The 22,280-nt window shown below is 43.2% G+C and overlaps 2 protein-coding genes across 2 annotated transcripts in view; both read right to left on the bottom strand.

Annotated features, from left to right (window-relative positions):
• The window catches only part of LOC308666670 (uncharacterized protein), a gene marked incomplete at its 5' end in the record, with an annotated part of 21,304 nt that extends 10,897 nt beyond the window's left edge, over positions 1 to 10,407 (bottom strand). The window contains 2 exons of the mRNA XM_081325563.1: positions 6,152 to 6,184; positions 8,000 to 10,407. Of these exons, the coding sequence (XP_081181689.1) occupies positions 6,152 to 6,184; positions 8,000 to 10,407 (2,441 nt within the window). The remainder of the gene's footprint in view (positions 1 to 6,151; positions 6,185 to 7,999) is intronic.
• A 5,110-nt stretch (positions 10,408 to 15,517) lies between these two features.
• On the bottom strand, positions 15,518 to 20,357 carry LOC308666671 (protocadherin alpha-3-like; the record flags this gene model as incomplete). The annotated part of the gene is given in 5 exon segments (XM_081325564.1): positions 15,518 to 15,757; positions 18,531 to 18,584; positions 18,586 to 18,821; positions 18,824 to 19,274; positions 19,278 to 20,357. Coding segments are annotated over 5 exon segments (2,061 nt in total).
• Positions 20,358 to 22,280: the final 1,923 nt, after the last annotated feature.

The following is a 22,280-nucleotide window of genomic DNA, read 5'->3' on the forward strand; positions in this document are numbered from 1 at the left end:
TCTTGCAGTGACATGTAGCAATGAAGGAACAATCTGTTTCCTTTAATATAATCATTTCAGCATCAAAGTAATGATGTTGCAATAAAAGGGGGAGGGGGAAAAATCTAATGAAAAGAAATGAGCATCAAAGGAGGGAACACGGAATGGACTCTGAAGGTATCCATAGATCAGACATGTCAAACACAAGGCCCGGGGGCCAGATCCGGCCCGTGAAGTGGTTTCATGTGGCCCGTGAAGCCATCCTGGAAACAGTGAGGGAACGGCCCCCACTGCCTTGGCCCTGGCCCAGAGACCCTCCTCCTGCCAGAGACCCTCAGATCTGTCCCACTCCTGCCCAGACCCCCATAGGCTCCCTTGATGCAAACGATGTAGAGCTGGCCACGCCCACCCAGTAGGCCATACACACTCTAGCCACGCCCATCCAGTAGGCCACACCCACCCTGGCAATACCCACCCGGCCTCCTGAGGGCAACCGCAATGCTGATGCGGCCCTCAATGAAATTGAGTTTGATGCACATATCTATGAAAGCAAAGGAAAAGAATGGGAACTAGTTAAGAGGGAACTATCCATAAAGTTAAAAGAAAGATACCGGGAGACCTACACACAAAGGGGGCTAGCAAGGAACATTTGCCTGTCTCCACAATTGAGAAAGCCAACAAGCAGAAGAATGACCTGTGGTGGCCATTGTCTTGAAAGCACCAATCCAGCTCTCAATCCAGACTGGAATTTCTAAAGTCAGCTCTAGGAAGCGAGAGGGAGTCAGCAAAGGGGCCTCAGGATCAGGATTAAATAAACTAACGAATCCCATTTCAAAGACTGTTCTGAAGTGTCCGTTGTTCACTCATATAAAAATATCTATATTGTTATGCATGTGTACCTCTACGCATTTTTTCCTTTTTGTTTGTTCATTCTGAAATTTTTCAATTTTTATGGTTGCAAGTTCTTCTGAAGTTTTATTTTGTTAAATAAAAGCAAACCACTTTTCATTAGGAAATATCAAGATGGCGGCCACAGAGGAAGCATGGTTACATCGCGGGGAGAAAAGCGGCTATTAAATTAAGACAAAATGGTAAGAGGAGAGGTTGAGAAGGAAAGATAGGTCATTGAGGGGGAAAAAGACTGGAGAAGGGAAAAGAAGAGGAAAGATTCAAGAGGTTAGGAGGAAGACACCAACAAGAGCAGCGGCCTACGGCAAACTTGCCTGCTGAGTGGGGCCCAGCTGTACCCGAGATGCCTACCCAAGAGACTGGAGGCCCATTGAGGAGGAACCGGAGTGCCCCCCCATCCAATAGAGCAGCCGTGCAGGATCATAAAGGGGCTGTTGGAGGACTTCCAGGCCAACAGAGGCCTACCTGAAAGGCCCAGCGACCCAGCCAGGCCCAATGAAGTGAAGACTAGCGCACCAGCAGCTCGAGCGCTGGTGAGGAGGTGGCCAGCGGCAGCACAGAACAGCAGAACGGTGAGGCGGCTGGGGGCAGTGCAGAGACAGTAGGCGGCGGTAGCAGGGAGCAACAGATGGAGAGGTGGTTGTGGGCAGTGCAGAGGTGGTGGGCGGCAACAGTGGCAGACTAGGAGATCTGCAGGCAGCAGCAAGGCAGCACAACAGAGGCAGCGGAGCAACGGAGGACCCAACTGGCAGCTCTAGAGAACCTGGCTGAACAGTATATCCACAGTATATTTTGCCAGTAGTGCTGTGGAACATCCAGGTGCTCTTTTGCAAACTTCAAACATGGACAGATGAAACCAAAACTGAGTTGTTTGGGAAAAACACACAACGCTATGTGTGGAGAAAAAAAGGCACAGCACACCAACATCAAAACCTCATCCCCACTGTAAAACATGGTGGAGGGAGCATCATGGTTTGGGGCTGCTTTGCTGCCTCAGGGCCTGGACGGATTGTTGTCATTGATGGGAAAATGAATTCCAGAGTTTATCAGGACATTTTGCAGGAAAACGTACAACCATCTGTCCACCAACTGAAGCTCCGCAGAGGATGGGTGATGCAACAGGAAAATGACCCAAAGCATACAAGTAATTCAACAAAACAATGGCTTCAACAGAACAGAATACTGTACGCTTTCTGGAGTGGCCCAGTCAGAGTCCTGACCTCAACCCGATTGAAATGCTGTGGCATGACCTTAAAAGAGCGATTCACACCAGACATCCCAAAAATATTGCTACACTGAAACAGTTTTGTGCAGAGGAGTGGTCCAAAATTATTCCAGATCGTTGTGCAGGTCTGATCTGCAACTACAGGAAACATTTGGTTGAGGTTATTGCTGCCAAAGGAGGGTCAACCAGTTATTAAGTCCAAAGGTTCACATACTTTTTCCACCCTGCACTGTGAATGTTTCCATTTTATCTTCAATTAAAACATGACAACAGCTAATGTTTGTGTAGTATTATTTTAAGCAGACTGTGTTTTTCTATTGTTGTGACTTACATGACGTTTAGAGTACATTTTATGGCCAATTCATGCAAAAAAACCCACATAATCCCAAAGGGTTCACATACTTTTTCTTGCAACTGTATCCAGATATCAACTGGGAGACAAACACTGCAGCGAGTGGGAGATCAGATTCCTAACCAACCTAGCCGACAACTTTGTCATCCAAAAGGTGGAGGAGGGAACTAGACATAAAGCTGATTTTTTCCCAAACTCTCAATATCTTTTTTGTAATATGGCGATCAAAATTGGCTGCAGTATTCCAGGTGTGGTCTTACTAGGGTTTTATAAAGCGATACTAATACTTCACGTGATCTTGATTCTATGCCTCTGTTTATACAACCCAGGATTGCATTAGCTTTTTTGGTTGCTGCTGCACACTGCTGGCTCATAGTCAAGTGATTGTTCATTAGGACTCCAAAGGTCCCTCTCACAGTTACTGTTTTTAAACCAGGTCTCACCCAATCTATACTTATACCTTTGATTTTTCCTGCCTAAATGTAAAACTTTGCTTTTCTCCACATTGAAACTCATTTTGTTGGATAGGGCCCATTGTTCAAGTTTGTCAAGATCTTTTTGGACCCTGGGTTTGTCTTCTGGGGTATTGGATACTCCTGCCAGTTTGATGTGATCTGCAAATTTGATGAGTTCCCCTTCAATTCCCTCATCTAAGTCATTGATGATGATATTGAAGAGTACTGAGCCTAAAATGGAACCTTGTGGTACCCCACTGCTTACTTCTCTCCATGTGGATGTAGTGCCATTGAGGACTACTCGTTGAGTACGGTTTGCCAGCCAGTTACAGATCTATCTGGTGGTAATGTTGTCTATTCCACTTTTTTCTAGCTTACCAAGGAGTAGGTTGTGGTCTACTTTATCAAATGCCTTATTGAAATCTAAGTATGTCCACAGTGTTTCTCTGATCTACTAGTTTAGTCAGTTTCTCAAAGAATGAAATAGGATTGGTTTGGCATGATCTGTTTTTACAAATCTGTGCTGGCTACTAGTTATAACTTTGTTTGCTTCCAGTTGTTCGCAGATCTGTTTTTTGATTATCTTTTCTAGGATCTTTCCAGGTATTGATGTTAAACTGATTGGTCTGTAGTTTCCTGGGTCCGTTTTTCCCCCCTTTCTTGAAGATGGGAACCACATCAGCCCTTTTCCAATCCTCAGGTACTTCCTCGGCGCTCCAGGATTTATAAAAGTTGTGGTGCAATGGTTCTGAGATAACATCAGCCAGCTCCTTCAGAACTCTGAGATGTAACCTGTCAGGTTCCAGCAATTTATATTCATCAAGGTCAGATAGGTATTCTCTTACCATTTTCTTGCTTATTTTAATTTTTTTTTTCTAGTTTGTCTTTTGCAGTGGGTTTTCTTTTGGGTTTTTTGTTTGTTTGTTTTTGGTATGATGGGCTGTAATTCCTTTTTGTGTGAAGACTGATGCAAAGTATGAGTTAAGCAGGTCTGCTTTCTCCCTGTTCAAAGGCCTGGAGACTAAAACATACGAAGAATGGCTGCGGGACTTGGGTTTGACTACTAGTCTAAAGAAAAGAAGAAATAAGGGAGACGTGGTAGCAGTATTCCAGTATTTGAGGGGCTGCCACAGAGAAGAGAGTGTCACGCTATTCACCAAAGCAGCAGAGAGCAGGACAAGAAACTATGATTGGAAACTGACCCAAGAGAGAAGAAACCTGGAACTAAGGAGAAATTTCCTGACGGTGAGGACAATTAACCAGTGGAACAGCTTGCCTCCAGAAATCGTGGGTGCTCCATCACTGGAGATTTTTAAGAAGAGGCTAGATAGTCACTTGTCTGAGATGGTATAGGTTCTCCTGCTTGAGCAGGGGGCTGGAGTAGAAGACCTCCAAGGTCCCTTCAAATTCTATTCTATTCTATTCTATTCTATTCTATTCTATTCTATTCTATTCTATTCTATTCTATTCTATTCTATTCTATTCTATTCTATTCTATTCTATTCTATTCTATTCTATTCTATTCTATTCTATTTTAAAGTTTTATACATCACCTTATCTCTTTTTTCCACATGTCACCTTCTTTGCATCAGACACAGATACGTTCTATATGAAAACAATGTTTAGAATAATTAATACTGAATATTCTTCATTAATATTCCTCATCTACTTATTTCTCTTTTATTCAGTTTTGATAGCCACTCATTTACCATGCAACCCTGGGTGGCTAATATCCATTTAAAAGTAACAAAAAAAATTAAAAAAATTAAAAGTACATGCTGTTTAAAACTGATATCCTGTGCTCATGCTGACTTTATTTGAAGCTGGTTTTTAAAAATCTATTTTGATCAATAAAGTAGTGACAACCTTGCAAGATATTCAATCCTCCCTGCCTTTCTGTTCAAAACCAAAATTAATAATAACAGCTGCAAATCTCTTTCTTTCCTATGGCCATGTCATCCTATACATAGAAATGTTATATATGTGTACAAATATTTATACATACAAATATATTTTTACAAAATTAAGTTTCTATATATAGAAGAATCAACATTCACATATACAGTATGCGTGCACAAGCTGCATATTTTTAACAAAACTTTTTACTGCCATTTTTGTCCCACAGGTGCTTTTTCAAATGGCAATGTCTTCAAACTAAAGAAAGTCCAACTGCTTTTTGAAAAAGCTCCTTTGGGACAACCATGACCTGGAAGACTAAGAATCTCCATAGACATTTTGCCATTCTTCTAGACCAGGGGTGTCAAACTGGCGGCCCGTGGACTGGATGTGTCATGTGCAGGCCACGCCCACCCAGCTCCGCAAATGCAAAAAAGTTGTGATACGTCACAATACGTCACGTGACAAGATTGAGTTCGGCACCCATGTTCTAGACTTACTCCTTTTTTTACTGCTGTAAATAGAAGGTTTCTGGTTTGAAATCTGGCAAAAAGTTATTTAATTACTTTTTACTTGCTTGCTTGCTTGCTTGCTTCCTTCCTTCCTTCCTTCCTTCTTTACTTCTTACCTACTTACATTTATATATCCACTCATCACACAAACATGACTGTCTGGCATACAATAAAAAAAGCTACAAGATAAGATAACCTTTATTGTCATTTTTTTTACTGTGGGCACAATGGCACACATCAAAAATGAAATTTAGTTGCCCGCTCTCAAAGTGAAACACGTACATGACACACACCTAAACATACTATATACAACATACGTACAGACCATTTCCTGGGTCCTACCAGATGTAACTTGTTAGCAGACAGGACTCGCAACATACCTCTTCTGCCAAACATAATGGAATGGGAAGATGTAATTGGGAAGAGGCAGTCCTTAAATAACCCTACTCGATGACATAATAGACTCTAAAGATTTTTAAAAAATGGATCTATAAGCAAAGTAGTAACCAATGCAGTTCATGGAGCAGAAATGTAACATATGCTGTTCTAGAGACACACATAACCGCCCATGCCACTGCATTTTGCATCAGCTGAAACTTCCAGATACTTTTCTAGGGCAATCCCATATAGAGTGCATGACAGCTCTCCACCTGGATGTGAATCGGCATGAGTGATGATGAGCAGAGCCTCTTGATCCAGGAACAGATGCAACTGGTCGACTGACAACATGAAATTGTGCAAAACTTTAATATTTCCTTACTTTTCTATACACGAGTCAAATGTTTTGCTATTTTTCCATTCATCTGTTGTAGAAGAGTTTTACCTCCAGCTCCCAAATAGTTCATAAGTTATTTGGCTGGAAGAAAACCAAAATGCAAGAGCATTTCTATACTGCTTTTTGTATGAGGCTTTTTAAATCAGAGAAGTTGCCAGGTTTTATTATTTTGGTTCATCACACAGTCAGTCAGATATTCAGACTGGATTTGGCATTTTTATCCACATATCGAGTCCTTCTCAAGGACATGGGATAGGATGGGTGGATGTGAATGTTTGATGGTGTTAAAGGTGTCATAGCAGGATGTAAGCAGTTCAGAGTAAAGCTGCCTTTTTCAATTGTTGGATAGTGATTTTGTCAATGGTGTTCAAGGTGCTCCAGTTGTTTTGGGATTGCACCCAAGGGACCAACTGCCATTTGGTAACTTACCTTTGCTTTCTTTTGTCACAGTCATTCTATTTCCATATACAAGTCTTTGTATGTTGTTATCTTCTCCAGTTCTTTTTATTCTATTCTGCTGTCTCCAGATACTGCCACATCCACTCTCCAGACTTTTTTTTTTTTGCCTTTCTTATCAACAAGTCTGGGATGTTATGTGGCAGGTGCCTGTCAGTTTGAATCTAACGTCCCTTTTTATTTTCTATTACTTTCGCTATTTTATGTTCCTGCTTGCAAATGGCATTTCTTGCTTATCTTCCAATGCAACATTGTTGCTTCTTTGTCATGCTGTTGTGTGTGGTCAGTCTGCTATCTTGCAGCAGTTTAGCAGATATTCCTGGTAGCTTCTTTGCACAGATGGCATTTGCTGTCTGTTGCTATCTTCTCAATTCTGATTTTGTATGCATTTGTTCTTAAGGCTTGGTCTTGTGCAGCCTGTCTCTTGCTATTTAAAGTAGTAAATACTTAAATTAAAGTATATTGTAAAGTGATCCCTTGATGATTTTTATTCAAGGGATTATAACAGCATAATCATCAAATATAATTAGAACAATTAATCAGTGGAACAACCTGCCTTCAGAAGTTGTGAATGCTCCAACACTGGATGTTTTTAAGAAGAGACTGGGCAATCATTTGTCTGAAATGGTATAGGGTTTCCTGCCTGAGCAGAGGGTTGGACTAGAAGACCTCCAAGGTCCCTGCCAACTCTATTATTATTATTATTATTGTTGTTGTTGTTGTTGTTGTTGTTATCATTATCATTATCATTACTTATTAGTCCTCTCCAAGTACTTAAAATATTATAATTCTGTTTTCAAGATAACAAAAAATAAAGAATAAAAATTCCAACAAATATATGCATTAATACTTCTGTATATCAAGCTGCTAAATGATGTTTAATAAATTTGCAGTTGATCATCCTTAAATATTGTTCCTAAAAGAGGCATCGGCTTGAAAATCCATTCTGGATTGATTAAAGGATGAAACTATCAAGAAAAAAATCATTGAAACCTACTTTATGCATGCATAAGTGTTCAATTTCTTCTTTCCATTCAAAATGAAAGGGATATATGATAAGATAGAAGAAGGGATTACACAGATTTGTTAAATTTTAATGAATGTAGTTAAGGACTTTAAATATATCACCTCTTTAGTATGTGAATTAAAAAGTGAAGAGTATGGTAGCAGAACACATGAAGACCATATTTATAATTATTCTCTTAGAAGAAAAAAAATCCAGACCAATAGTACAACTGCAAAGTGTATATTCCAGTAGCTATTCCCATTAAAAAAAAATTGTTAGAAATAGAAAATTATTAAAAAATGAATGTATTCATTTAGCTGAAACTTATAAACCAGAAAGAGAGCTATGTATTTACTTACAGAACTGTCAAATTAAATCTGATATATAATTTAAAAATCAGTGTTGTATTAAGTGATCCTACCCAGGTACCACACTAATCTAATGTTGTCCAAATGTCAAGGATTCCATAAACAGCACAACTTACCTCTTTAGATGAATCTGGGGGCCTTTCTGACTCATTCTCATGTTCCCCATTATTTGCAAAAATGGGAATGTTGGGACTGAAAATCATAAGATCACTCTTGGCACCAGCCTCTGCGCTCACCCCTGCCAGGATGTGGCTGTGGCGATTGGAATAAGACCAGCTGCCCACTTCACTGGCACAGACCAGGGTGGCCATGCCAGGGCCATGAACCATGGATTCCTTTGCCTTGTAGTGACATCGCAGGGCCACGTAGATGAGAGCGGCCAGCAAGAAGAGGCTGGAAACAGAGCAGATGGCAATGATCAGATAGACGTTGATCGAGTCCACCAGGGGCACGAAGCTCTTTCCTATCTTGGGGAGGTGAATTTCTGTTAGGATGGCCTGGGCATTTTTCACCAGTGACACACTCAAAGTAGCTGTAAATGAAAGTGGAGGCTTCCCATGATCCTTCACCACAATCAACACATTCTGGATTTTGCTTCTTTCTGACTCATCCAAAGAATATTTGGTACTCACCTCACCACTATACTGGCCCACAGACCATGGACCACTGCTTTCTTCAAGCAGTTCATACCTGAGCCATGCATTGTAGCCAGAATCCAGATCCAAGGCATGGATCTTGCCTACAATATGCCCAGGCATCACGGGGACCACTAGAAGAATCAGGTTCTCTTCTGATGATCCTGACACGGCAGGTGCATTGTCGTTCTCATCCAGCACAAAGACCTGAACAGTCACATTGCCACACAAAGAGGGCATTCCAGCATCCTTGGCTCTCACCTGGAACTCCAGCAGTTTGAACTCCTCATAGTCCAAGGACTGCAGAGCATAGAGCTTTCCACTCTCCGAATGTACAGAGATGTAACTTGACAATGGCCACAGCTTCTCGTCTATCCAATAGGTGAGCAGGGCATTCTCAGCTACGTCTGGGTCTGAGGCAGATACTGTGAAGATGTGAGCACCAGGGGGGTTGTTCTCCTTCACGAAGACTGTGTAGGAGGGCTGTGTGAAGGCTGGAGCATTGTCATTTATGTCACCGATAGGCACTAAGAGGCTGATGCTAGAAGACAGGGGTGGAACTCCCTGATCATCCACTGTCACAACCATCCTGTACTCAGGCACCTGCTCTCGATCTAGGACTGCACCAACAATCAGGGAGTAGTAGTTCTTGAATGTGGACTCGAGTTTGAAGGGTACTCCAGGGGGGAAGAGGAAACAGTTCATTTGTCCATTGATCCCAGAATCCTTGTCTGAAACACTGAGTATTGCCACTACACTCCCTGATGGTGAGTTTTCAACAACAGGTATTGAAAGGGAATTCACTGATATTTCAGGAATATTGTCATTTGTATCCAGTATTTCAAGAAGAACTTTACAGTGTCCTGACAGCGGAAAATTCCCTCTATCTTCTGCAATAATTTGAAGATCATAAAAATTAATGTCTTCATAATCCAATTTTCCAATTACTCTAATTTCCCCAGTATCAGAAATTATACTAAATATCTTTGTGACATGTAGAGGTAGGCTATTACTAAAAAAATAAATAATTTCTCTATTTATCCCTTCATCTAAATCTGTTGCATTCAGAGTAATAACTAATGACCCAATAGCTGTATTTTCTAGCAATTTCACCCTATAAACAGATTGGTTAAATACAGGAGGGTTGTCATTTATATCCAGCACATTGATGACCAGCTGAACAGTTCCTGTGAGTTTTGGTTCACCCCCATCAGTAGCTGTCAGTACTAAATGATGCACAGGGCTCTCCTCTCTATCAAGTGGAACCTTTAATACAAGCACTACAGATTTACTCTCATCTTCATCACTTCCTGATTCCAGAACAAAATGGTTATTCATGCTGAGCTTGTAGGTTAACAGCGCATTGGTACCAATATCTGCATCAGATGCTCCTTCTAATAGGAACTGGGTGCCAGAGGTTATCAGTTCAGCCATGCTCAGGATCTGTTCCCTGGCAGAGAAGATGGGAGCATTGTCATTCATGTCTTTGACTTCCACCTCCACATGGAAGAACCTCAGAGGTTTCTCCACAATCACCTCCAGATGAAGGACACAGTCTGCAGTCTTGGCACACAGCTCCTCTCTGTCTATCCGGGAATTTACAAACAAGATCCCATTCTGCAGGTTTACCTCAAAATACTCCTTCTCTCCTTTGGATAGCATCCGGAACATCCGAGGCACCAGCTCACTCACCTCCAACCCCAGATCATGGGTGATGCGACCCACAAAGGTGCCGTGCTGGGATTCCTCCAGCACAGAATAATGGAGCTGGCCGCTCCCCATTTTCCAGGCAGTCTGGAGCAGAAGCAGCTGCAGCAGCCCCTTCGGCCAGGTAAGCATCGCAGACACAGGCACAGTACCCGCAAGCTCTGCTCTTTTTCTCTAAATACCTTGCCTTCAAAGGGTCAGGAGCAGAGCCCACGTAGCCCAGCCATGCTGGCAATGCTTTCATAGGTTGGGTCTTGGCTTGTTGAGCTTTCTGTGTTTTTGATGTTCTTGTTTTGGATCTGGCTGTCAGGAATGTTGGTCCCTTTAAGGGAGGGGCTCTGCATTTTTAGTTTCACTTAGATTTTCCTTAGGAAACAGTGACCTCTTGTGTCTGAATTTGAAAATGGAGAAACAGACTTTCATTCATGAACAATTTCTAATAATCATTTAGTCTTCATACTCATATGCTTTTTCTACATAGTTTTTCACAGTTACACATTTCCTGTTGATACAAATGCAAATGCAAATACAGAGATATACTGACTGATTTAAACATTATGTATTCATTAAAAGAAGAATGACTACCTGTAATTTAATTCATTCCATATATTTATGGGTTGGAATTTTTATTTGTATGGACAGGAAATGTGTAACTAATGATTTCTAATAATTTCTTCCATTAGTTAAAGTGATTGTGATAGCATTGGGAAGAAGGTGGATAGGCTTCAAATCATTTCAACAAGGTTTATGACCAAGATGAGGAGGTATGTAATTTTCATGCCAAAGAGGTAAATAAAAGTAGAAGAAAATACTATTAAATTTTAAAATTGTTCCTGGTTGTATTTCTATTTCTTGGTCAGGAAGTGGCAGTTCTTAACCAAAATCTGTCTGAGACTTCCATTGGAAATAAATCTTTTGTTGTTAATACTCATCTAACTGTAGGAATCCCCTTCTATCTTGCCAGAATAATTCAATCATATGGCACAAAGTTAGGACGCTGAGCTTGTCAATCAGAAGGTCAGCAGTTTGGCGGGTCGAATCCCGAGTGCCGCGTAACAGAGTGAGCGCCTGTTACTTGTCCCAGCTTCTGCCAACCTAGCAGTTCGAAAGCACGTAAAAATGCAAGTAGAAAAATAGGGACCACTACGGTGGGAAGGTAACAGCGTTCCGTGCGCCTTTGGCGTCTAGTCATGCCGGCCACATGACCACGGAGACGTCCTCGGACAAGCACTGGCTCTTCGGCTTTGAAACGGAGATGAGCACCGGCCCCTAGCGTCGGAAACGACTAGCACACATGTGCAGGGGAACCTTTACCTTTACCTTTATGGCACAAAGTGCTTTGAAGGAGCAGGCAGGACAGCAAAGTTAAGCAACTTAACTTTATTAGGAACCAGGCAAACAACAGAAGAACATCGCTCTTATTTATACTAGCAGCTGTCAGACGTCTGACCAATCAGGGCTGTGCCGATTTCCCGCTTCGCTCGTTTCCGCCAATCGGGGTCGGCTGGTTTTGACAGCTCGGAGCTGTCATTTGGTGGCGCGTGCACTGTTGCCGGCGACTTTGACAGCCAAGAGCTGTCAGTCGGTTAGCGCCTGCGTGGTTCTATCCGGCAGCTTTTGACAGCTGTCAAAAGCTGCCGCGGTTTACCTCAGCCCTGTTGGTTCTCATATATTAAGAATGTTTAACGTTACATTAACATGTAAATACATAACACCCCTTACCCCTCCCTCTGATTGAGTTGACGTTTCCCCAACTGTTTCTTTTTTGGCTTTCCCCATTCGAAGTCTTCCAAGTAGGCGGGGGGTCTTTTTATTCTTTCGGAGCATTGGGGGGGTGTCTCCTCTGGTTGTTCATTTCCCTCAGGTGTATTGTAATCTGGCTTGGGGGCAGGGGGTTTGGCCCCGTCGTTTCAGAGTTCCTTTCATGTTGTGGGAGGAGATCATTCTGTGCGGGGTTTTGCTGTGGTGCCATTTGTTTGGGGGGGTTTTGGTGTGACAGTGTTTGCGGGGGGGGGTTCTGATAGCATTTCGTAGTTCCCCCTTTCCCCCATGTTTTGTGGGCTGCGTTGCCGTAACTGGTCAATGTGTCTACGGAGGTGGGTGTTGTTCCCGGTGTCGACGATGTATGATAGGGGACCTGTCTGTTCTATGATGACCCCGTGTCCACTTATTGCCGCCTCCGTAGTTCCTAGCCCAGACGGCTTGTCCGGTACTGAGAGTCCTGTGCCGGAGGGGAAGTTCTGGGTCTGCTGGGGTTCTGTCTGGATGTAAACGGTCCAATCTGGTCGTCAGTCGTTTGCCCCAGCGGAGTTCTGCCGGAGACTTCCCGGTAGTCGTGCAGGGGGTGGTGTGTTGCGCTAATAGAAATTGAGCAAGTCTGCGGTGCCAATTGCCGGTGATGATTTTCCGCAGTGCCTCTTTGGTTGATTTCACCATCACCTCAGCCAAGCCGTTCGTCGAGGGGTGAAACGGAGCCGTGGTGGTGTGCCTAATAGAGTTCGCCGTTGTGAAACTCTGGAATTCGTGGGAAGTAAATTGGGGGCAGTTATCGGAGACTAATACATCCGGAAGCCCATGTGTGGCAAACAACCCCCTTAAAACTTGTATTGTGGCTGCAGTGGTTGTGCTTATGACTGGGGCCACCTCTAACCACTTAGAATAACTATCTACGACTATTAGGAACATTTGTCCTTGGAAGGGACCTGCAAAGTCTAAATGGACGCGTGACCAGGGTGTTTTTGTTGTTTCCCATCTGTGTATGGGAGCTTGGGGCTGAGCTGCTCTGACAAGTTGGCAGGGGTAACACCCAGCCACATGTGTTTCTATTTGCTTGTCGAGGCCGGGCCACCAGACGTAGCTTCTGGCTAAAGCTTTCATTTTGACAGTTCCCAGGTGACCTTCGTGGAGGCTTTCTAGTACTTTTAATCTGTGTTTTTCAGGTATTATTACCCTGCTGCCCCATAATAAGCATCCCTGGTGAGAGGATAATTCTTTTTGTTTTAGAAAGGTTGGAATTCTGGGTCTGGGGGTGTGGTTTGCCACCCTGAAGTGACGTAGCCTAAAACTCTGCCCAGGATTTTGTCCGCAGCTGTGGCTGCCGAAATGTCTCTAACTGATAATGGGCATTCTGGCAGTTCGGATATAGCTAGGATTTTTCCCGCTGGTGCGGGGTCTGGGTCAATTTCTGGTAGGGGCAGTCTGCTAAGCCCATCAGCGTGACCCATGCTTTTCCCTGGTTTGTGTTCTAATGTGAAAGAATAGGCTGACAAGAAGGTGGACCATCTGAGGATGCGGGAGATAATATTTGGGGCGTTTGTTTATTTACTGTGAAAATTCCTAACAGGGGCTTATGATCCGTAAAAATGGTAAATTGGCGACCATAGAGGTAGTCGTGAAACTTTTTCACGCTGGCCACTATGGCCAAAGCCTCTTTATCGATTTGAGCGTAGTTTCGCTCAGGTTTTGACAGCGTTCTGGAATAGAACGCTATAGGGGTTTGGGTTCCTTCCCTGGTTAAGTGGCTTAGGACCGCTCCTATGCCGTAGGGAGAGGCATCGCATGCCAAACACAGGGGTAGCTGTTTGTTGAACAGTGCTACCGTGGCGTTGCTGGTCAATAAATTTTTTAGACGTCTGAAACTTTCATCGTGCTGTGGAGACCAAGACCAGGGTTTGCCTTTGTCTAAAAGCCTATGGAGGGGTTCTGCAATTGAGGCTTTGTGTGGCAGGAAAGTATGGTAGAAATTAACTAACCCCAGAAAGGCTTGCAGTTCCTGCTTATTCTTTGGGATAGGTGCTGTTTTGATGGCTTTTATCTTAGACTCAGTGGGGTGAATCCCTTTTGCATCAATTTTGAACCCTAGGAATTCCGCTGAGGGTACCCCTATGGAGCATTTGTCTCGCCTTAATTTGAGCCCTGCTGTTCTGAACCTAAGGAGCACATTTGCCAGCTTGGTTGCTAAGTCCCTTTCTGATTCCCCTGCAATTAGAATGTCGTCAAAATATGGGCAGACCCCAGGGATTCCTTTTAGTGTTTTTTCCATGATTTCTTGAAAGATCCCTGGGGCTGCAGAGATGCCGAATTGAAGGCGGTTAATTTTGAATGCTCCCTTGTGCGTGACAATTGTCTGTGCTAGGGCGGTGTCAGGGGTGAGAGGCAGCTGTAAGTACGCCTGCGCCAAGTCTAATTTAGCGAAAATGGCGCCTGACTTAATGGCCGCGAGGATGTCTTTGACAGCCGGGACCGGGTAAGCATGGGCGTTTAATACGCGGTTCAGGGTAGCTTTATAATCAGCGCATAATCTGATTTGGCCATTGGGCTTGATTGGGGTCACTATGGGTGTTTCCCATTCGGCCCCTTCGACTGGTTCTAAAACTCCCAATTTGACTAGCCGGTCAAGTTCGTTTTCTATTTTTTCTCTCAAAGCGAAGGGGACTCTCCTAGCCTTGATTCTTATGGGCATTACATTAGGGTTCAGTTTTAGTAACACCGGGGGTCCTGTGTATTTCCCAAGCGAGCTGTCAAAAACGTCCGCGAATTGAAGGCAGACGGAGTCTAAGTTTGACAGCTGAGTGGCGTTGACGCCTGTAAGTGCTATCCCTAGTGCCTCGAACCAGTCCAGCCCTAGCAGGCTGGTCCTGTTTTCTTGGGTGACTAGTATTGTAAGGGGTCCCTTAAATTGTCTAAACTCCGTTGGGACTGAGGCTTTTCCCCTGAGCTTAATGGGTGTTTTTTGGAAATCCGCTAGGCGGAGTTTAGTGGGACGTAAGGCAGGTTGTTGCCGGCTGCGGCTACAAATGTCCTTGTAAGTTTGCCAAGAAATGAGAGAGACGGAGGACCCTGAGTCAACTTCCATCTCGCAAGGGACTCCGTGGATTAGGACGTCCACCTTGACTTTGGGCTTAAGGATGTTGTGGACCGTATTTTCCCTCGCTTTTCCCTTTACATTTTGAACTAGGGGTTTAAATTTTTGTTTTTCCCTGGGTGTGGGTCGGTTCGTACCTGCAGACGTCACCTCCAATTCATGTAGGTTTTCTCGGCTCCGGCTGTGGCACACGGCTTTGAGGTGACCAGTTTTTCCGCATCCGTGACATTTGGCACTGCGGAACCGGCATGATGCCCTCGGGTGGCTTCCACCACAGCTGGCACATTTAGCCCTGTTAGGCTGGTAGCTAGCGCTCTTGTTGTTGTTGGAAGGGCCCCCTCGGTTGTTGCGCTGGGACTTGAGCCTCTCGAACTGCCGCTAAATGGCATCGATGTCCGTAGAGATGTCGTCGTCCTCTGGCCCGCTGAAGGTGCCGTCCTCCTGGTGCACGGACCCACTGGGTCTGCTATCAGGGGGACGGGGGTTGTCGCCGTGGCTGTCTTCATAGGCGATGACTTCCATGGCCACTTCTGCCAACGTTAGAGTGGGTTTGGCAATCAGTTTCCTCCGCAGGCGCTCGTCTTTAAGCCCGATGATGATTTGGTCCCGGATCTGGTCCTCCAAGTCGGGGAACCGACACCGCCGTGCAGCGTGTCTGACCCGGGTTATGAAGTCATTAGCGGGCTTGTCAGGCAGTTGTACGCGTCGGGCAAAATTCACTCTCCAGAACAGCTCTGACTTCGTGGGCATGAAGTGTTTGCTCAGTCCCTTGGTGAGTTCTGCGTAGGAAATCGTTGCGATGGGTTCTGGGCTGAAAAGTGCCACAGCGGCATCGTAAACGGCTGGCCCACTGAGCCAGAGGAGGGCGGTTGCTTTGGCCCGATCGTCGGTTATTTTCTTAACCACCAGGTACCCTTCTACCTGGCCTAGATGTGATTCCCAGCATTCTGGGTGGCGAGTGTTGAACTCGCGAATATGGCCGTGGTTCGTCATGCTGTCCGGTTGTGGTTGCTGCTTGCGTTGTTGTGGAAGCTATGCTTCCGTTAGTGACTTCAGCGAGTGACTAGCTCGGCTAAGGGAAAAAATCTCTTCTCCCCTTAGGCGGTGACTTCAGCTACGCAAACAGGATCCCACCTTCGTCGCCAGTGCTTTGAAGGAGCAGGCAGGACAGCAAAGTTAAGCAACTTAACTTTATTAGGAACCAGGCAAACAACAGAAGAACATCGCTCTTATTTATACTAGCAGCTGTCAGACGTCTGACCAATCAGGGCTGTGCCGATTTCCCGCTTCGCTCGTTTCCACCAATCGGGGTCGGCTGGTTTTGACAGCTCGGAGCTGTCATTTGGTGGCGCGTGCGCTGTTGCCGGCGACTTTGACAGCCGAGAGCTGTCAGTCGGTTAGCGCCTGCGTGGTTCTATCCGGCAGCTTTTGACAGCTGTCAAAAGCTGCCGCGGTTTACCTCAGCCCTGTTGGTTCTCATATATTAAGAATGTTTAACATTACATTAACATGTAAATACATAACACCAAGTATCTAGTAATCCATATGATTCTAACAAACTTTGGACCTTGAGCTTGTTTGGAGGTTCCAGCAAAGGAGAGCAACTATGATACCATTGATGAAGATCAGTATAGTCGTCTTATCTGGGATGGTTGTCCTCTTCCACGGAGTATGCACCTTCGGGAGGGACAGACATGGAGTGGTGAGGAAGGGACACGCACCTACCCAGCCAGATCAGCTGAATTAATACTGGCAATCAATTATGACTCTGATGAAATGGATTGCTGAGACATCTCAGCAATCCATTTCATCAGAGTTATAATATGTATTTCTGTGGAAAGACTGTTATATTTTAGGGTTGCTGATGTTTCAAAAATTATTGAAAAGAAGTGCTTTGGACCTCATATGAGCACCATGTCTCTAAATATTATTGAAGTAATTTTTTTCTTTTTTTCAGGCTTCCTTGTGAGTCTGAAAAAACAGGCAGCTGTTTTAAGTGTGCAATTACTGATACAGCTGTTTTAATAAGTCAGTAATGACTTATTAAACATATAAGGAATGGCTGCTGGAATTGGGTATGTCTAGTTTAATGAAGAGAAGGACAAGGGGGGGACATGATAGCAGTGTTCCAATATCTCAGGGGCTGCCACAAAGAAGAGGGAGTCAAGCTATTCTCCAAAGTGCCCGAAGGCAGGACAAGAAGCAACGGATGAAAACTAGCCAAGGAGAGAAGCAACCTAGAACTAAGGAGAAACTTCCTGACAGTTAGAACAATTAACCAGTGGAACAACCTGCCTCCAGAAGCTGTGAATGCTCCAACACTGGAAGTTTTTAAGAAGAGATTGGACAGCCATTTGTATGAAATGGTATAGGCTTTCCTGCCTGAGCAGGGGGTTGGACTAGATGACCTCCAAGGTACCTTCCAACTTTACTATTATGATTATGATTATGAGACATGTTGCTTGGCAGAGCTTTATGGATAAAAATTTATAAGCAGGATGGCATTAAGCTATTGATGAATTTAAAGCTGTTTGCACAAATATTGACTCAATGTAATTAATTTTTGATAGTACTTCGCAGAAGAAATGAATAATTGGCTTTTTTAACATCTTGGTGTAGAGCAGGCTTGTCCAACCCACAAACCAAAGGCCACATGCAGTCCTAGATAGCTAGTAAGTAATGCAGCGCTACAAGATTGTAAACTTTTAACATCATTATGTGAGGATAGGATAGGATAGGATAGGATAGGATAGGATAGGATAGGATAGGATAGGATAGGATAGGATAGGATAGGATAGGATAGGAGCTGGAAGGGACCTTGAAGGAGAACTTATACCATTTCAGACAAGTGACTGTCTAATCTCTTCTTAAAAACCTCCAGTGATGGAGTGCCCATGATTTCTGAAGGCAAGCTGTTCCACTGATTAACTGTCCTCACTGTTAGGAAGTTTCTCCTTAATTCCAGGTTGCTTCTCTCTTTGGCCAGTTTCCAATCATTTTTTCTTCTTTCATATACTGGAATACTGCTATCATGTCGCCCCTATTTCTTCTTTTCTTTAGACTAGCTAAACCCACGTCCTGCAGCCTTTCTTCATATGTTTTAGTCTCCAGGCCTTTGATCATTTTAGTTGATCTTCTCTGAACTTTTTCCAACATCTTTTTTGAAGTATGGTGCCAAAACTGGTTGCAGTATTCCAGGTGTGGTCTCACTAGGGTTTTATAAAGCAGTACTAATACTTCGCATGATCTTGATTCTATGCCTCTGTTTATGCAACCCAGGATTATATTAACGTTTTTGGCGGCTGCTGCACACTACTGGCTCATAGTCAAGTGATTGTCCACTAGGACTCCAAGGTCCCTCTCAGCCAGATCTCACCTAATCTGTACTTACAGACCACAGACCACTGCTTTCTTCAACCAGTTCGTACCTGAGCCAGGCATTGTAGGCCAGAATCCGCATCCAAGGCATGGATCTTGCCTACAATATGCCCAGGCACCACAGGGACAACTAGAAGAATCAGGTTCTCTTCTGATGATTCTGACATGGCAGGTGCATTATCGTTCTCATCCAGCACAAAGATCTGAACAGTCACATTGCCACACAAGGAGGGCATGCCAGCATCCTTGGCTGTCACCTGGAACTCCAACAGTTTCAACTTCTCATAGTCCAAGGACTGCAGAGCTTTCCACTCTCCGAATGTACAGAGATGTAGCTGGACAATGGCCACAGCTTCTCGTCTACCCAATAGGTGATCAGGGCATTCTCAGCTACGTCTGGGTCCGAGGCAGATACTGTGAGGATGTGAGCACCAGGCGGATTGTTCTCCTTCACAAAGACTGTGTAGGAGTGCTGTGGGAAGGCTGGAGCATTATCATTTATGTCACTGATTGGTAATATCATGATACTGCTGGCTGATAATGATGGGATTCCTTGATCTTCTGTTTTCACCATCAACTGATACTGAGCAACTTGTTCCCGATCAAGGGACTCAGCCACTACTAAAGAATAATAGTTCTTGAAATTGGATACAAGTTGGAAGGGTACCCTAGGAGGCCAGAGTGAGCAATGTATTTGTCCATTGTCTCCTGAGTCCCTATCTGCAACACTGATTGGGGCTACTACTGTCCCCAATGGTTAGTCCTCTAGCACTGGCACTAAGAGTGATGAGACGAACAACTCTGATTCACTGTCATTTATATCCAGCACTTCAATTATCACTTGACAATGCCCTGACAAAGGGGGGAACCCTTTATCTTCTGCCTCAATCTGAAGATCATATATAGCACGGTCTTCAGAATCAACCCCTCCTTCTACAATTACTTCCCCTGTATTAGAATTTATGCTAAATAATTTCTGAAAATTTAGTGGTACATGATTAGTAAAAGAATAAAAAATTTCCTTATTCATTCCCTCATCTAAATCTGCAGCATTCACTTTAATAACTAGTGTTCCAACTGCTGCATTTTCTAACAATTTTACCTTGTAAATTGATGGATTAAACACAGGAGGATTGTCATTAACATCCAGCACATTGATGACTAGCTGAACAGTTCCTGTGAGTTTTGGTTCACCCCCATCAGTGGCTGTCAGTACTAAATGATGCACAGGGCTCTCCTCTCTGTCAAGTGGAACCTTTAACATAAGTACTACAGATTTACTCTCATCTTCATCTTTTCCCAAATCCAAAACAAAATGGTTGTTTGGACTGAGCCTGTGTGTTAACAGCGCATTAGTACCAATATCTGCATCAGAAGCCCCTTCCAAGGAGAACTGGGTACCTGTTATCTGTTCTGATATGCTCAGGATCTGTTCCCTGGCAGAGAAGACGGGAGCATTGTCATTCATGTCTTTGACTTCCACCTCCACATGGAAGAACCTCAGAGGTTTCTCCACAATCACCTTCAGATGAAGGACACAGTCTGCAGTCTTGGCACACAGCTCCTCCCTGTCTATCCGGGAATTTACAAACAAGATCCCATTCTGCAGGTTTACCTCAAAATACTCCTTCTCTTCTTTGGACAGCATCCGGAACATCCGAGGCACCAGCTCGCTCACCTCCAACCCCAGATCCTGGGCGATGCGGCCCACAAAGGTGCCGTGCTGGGATTCCTCCAGCACAGAATAATGGAGCTGGCCGCTCCCCATTTTCCAAGCGGTCTGGAGCAGAAGCAATTGTAGTAGCCAATTTGCCGCAGATTCATTCTTCCAGGCAATCATTGCAAATACAGGCAAAAAGATCAATAGTATTTGTTTTTCTTATACATCTCTTGAGGAGACCCAAGAGCAGATTCAGAGTAGACATCCAAATCAGCATTAACAATATAATTCACATTAATTCCAGTATTCTTGCAGTCTGGGCTGGATATCATTATATGTATGACAAAAAGAATTTTTTGCAGTCACATAGAAGGAGGAGCTCCAAGTTCTTTTTCATCCATTTTCTGATGCAACAGTGACCTCTAGTGAAGGCATTTTAAAACTGAAAAGCAGTTGATAAAAACATTTGTAGTTCTGTCGTTCTGTTCGTTTTTAAATACATTTAGTTTTTCCACTCATTTATTTTTCTAGCAACGTAATTCATATCTGTATAACACATCATTTTTAGGCCATTAAAAACTAAGAGTTGCAATTGAACGTGTTAACTGACTCTTCTAGAAGTGAAATTACATTTGTGTCAGAGATATGGGACCTTGGAGTAATTCACCCATTACTGCTTGACATAGAAGTGTTATTTTTAAAATTGTTGCAAATCGAAACATTAAAGCACTTTTTAATACAAATATCTGCATTATTATATAATTACATTGTACTCTACAATGTAATTTGAGTCTTAATTTGAAAACAGTAGCTATGCTTTTCATATTATATTATGTCCTTGCATTTTTGATTATATAATAAGCCACACAGAATTGAGGTAGTATATATATCTTGTGAATAAATAAATAAGACTTTTAAAAATTACTGATAAAATTTATACACTTCAGTCCAATAGGGATCTGATATTGTTATATAGCATTATATATAATTGTAATATTATAATATGATTGTCATAATATATTACATTCTAATATGTGTGTGTATTTCCTGTAAGCCACCTTGAATTGCAGTGATCGTATAGGCGTCAACATAAATTTTCCAAATAAATAAATAAATACAATAATTATTCAAACTGCTGGCATATCTCCCACGTGTTCAGTGGCCTGTGTGGGTCAAGCAAACTGATTCTGAGAGGATCCAAAGCACAATAAATGTTGCATAGCAAATATTTCAACATATTCCAACCTGATGTAAGGAGGAATAACAGCAGGGGGAAATGGTAATTGTCCCTAGTTAGTCCTCTGCTTGAAATTGCAAACACTGAAATAATGTTCTCTCTTCAGGGAACAAGAATCCTGGAAAAGCAACTAGCTTTTATTTCATTCCACCTATTTCCCTCAAGGCGACAAACTTCAATCCCAGGAGAAGAAAAAGGTGAAAACAAGTGATAAACATCTCTGAAACCTATTCACCTGCATTCTCTTCCCCTCTTTCACAACCATTACATGAATCCCTCTGAGAGGATTCTATAAATTTATTGTTTCTTTGTTGTTAAAGTTTATTACATTTTTGTTTTCACTTGGAGGTCTTCTAGTCCAGCCCCCTGCTCAAGCAGGAGGACCTATATCATCTCGGACAAGGAACTCTCCAGTCTCTTCTTCAAAACCTCCTATGATGGAGTGCCCACAATTTCTGAAGGCAAGCCATTCCACTGGTTAATTTTTTTTTATTAAAGAGTTTTACAAAAACAAAATTTTACAATACATCCCCAAATCCCTCCCACCCCAAACCCGCCCACTTCCCCCCCCCCACTTCCCAGAGCTAAATACAGGATTATAGTTACAATAATCATATTCTAAATAAAAATTATGCATAATATACAATTAACCAAATTCATAATGTGCTTTAACTCCCCTTTAATATAACTACAAACAACGTGCCAACCGTTCCACTGGTTAATTGTCCTCACTGTCAGGAAGTTTCTCCTTAATTCCAGGTTGCTTCTCTCTTTGATCAGTTTCCAACCATTGTTTCTTGTCCTGCCCTCTGGTGCTTTGGAGAATAGTTTGACCCCGTTCTTTGTGGCAACCCCTCAAATACTGG

Source organism: Vipera berus (genome assembly GCF_964194415.1).
Source record: "Vipera berus genome assembly, chromosome: 3".
NCBI lineage: Eukaryota > Metazoa > Chordata > Lepidosauria > Squamata > Viperidae > Vipera > Vipera berus.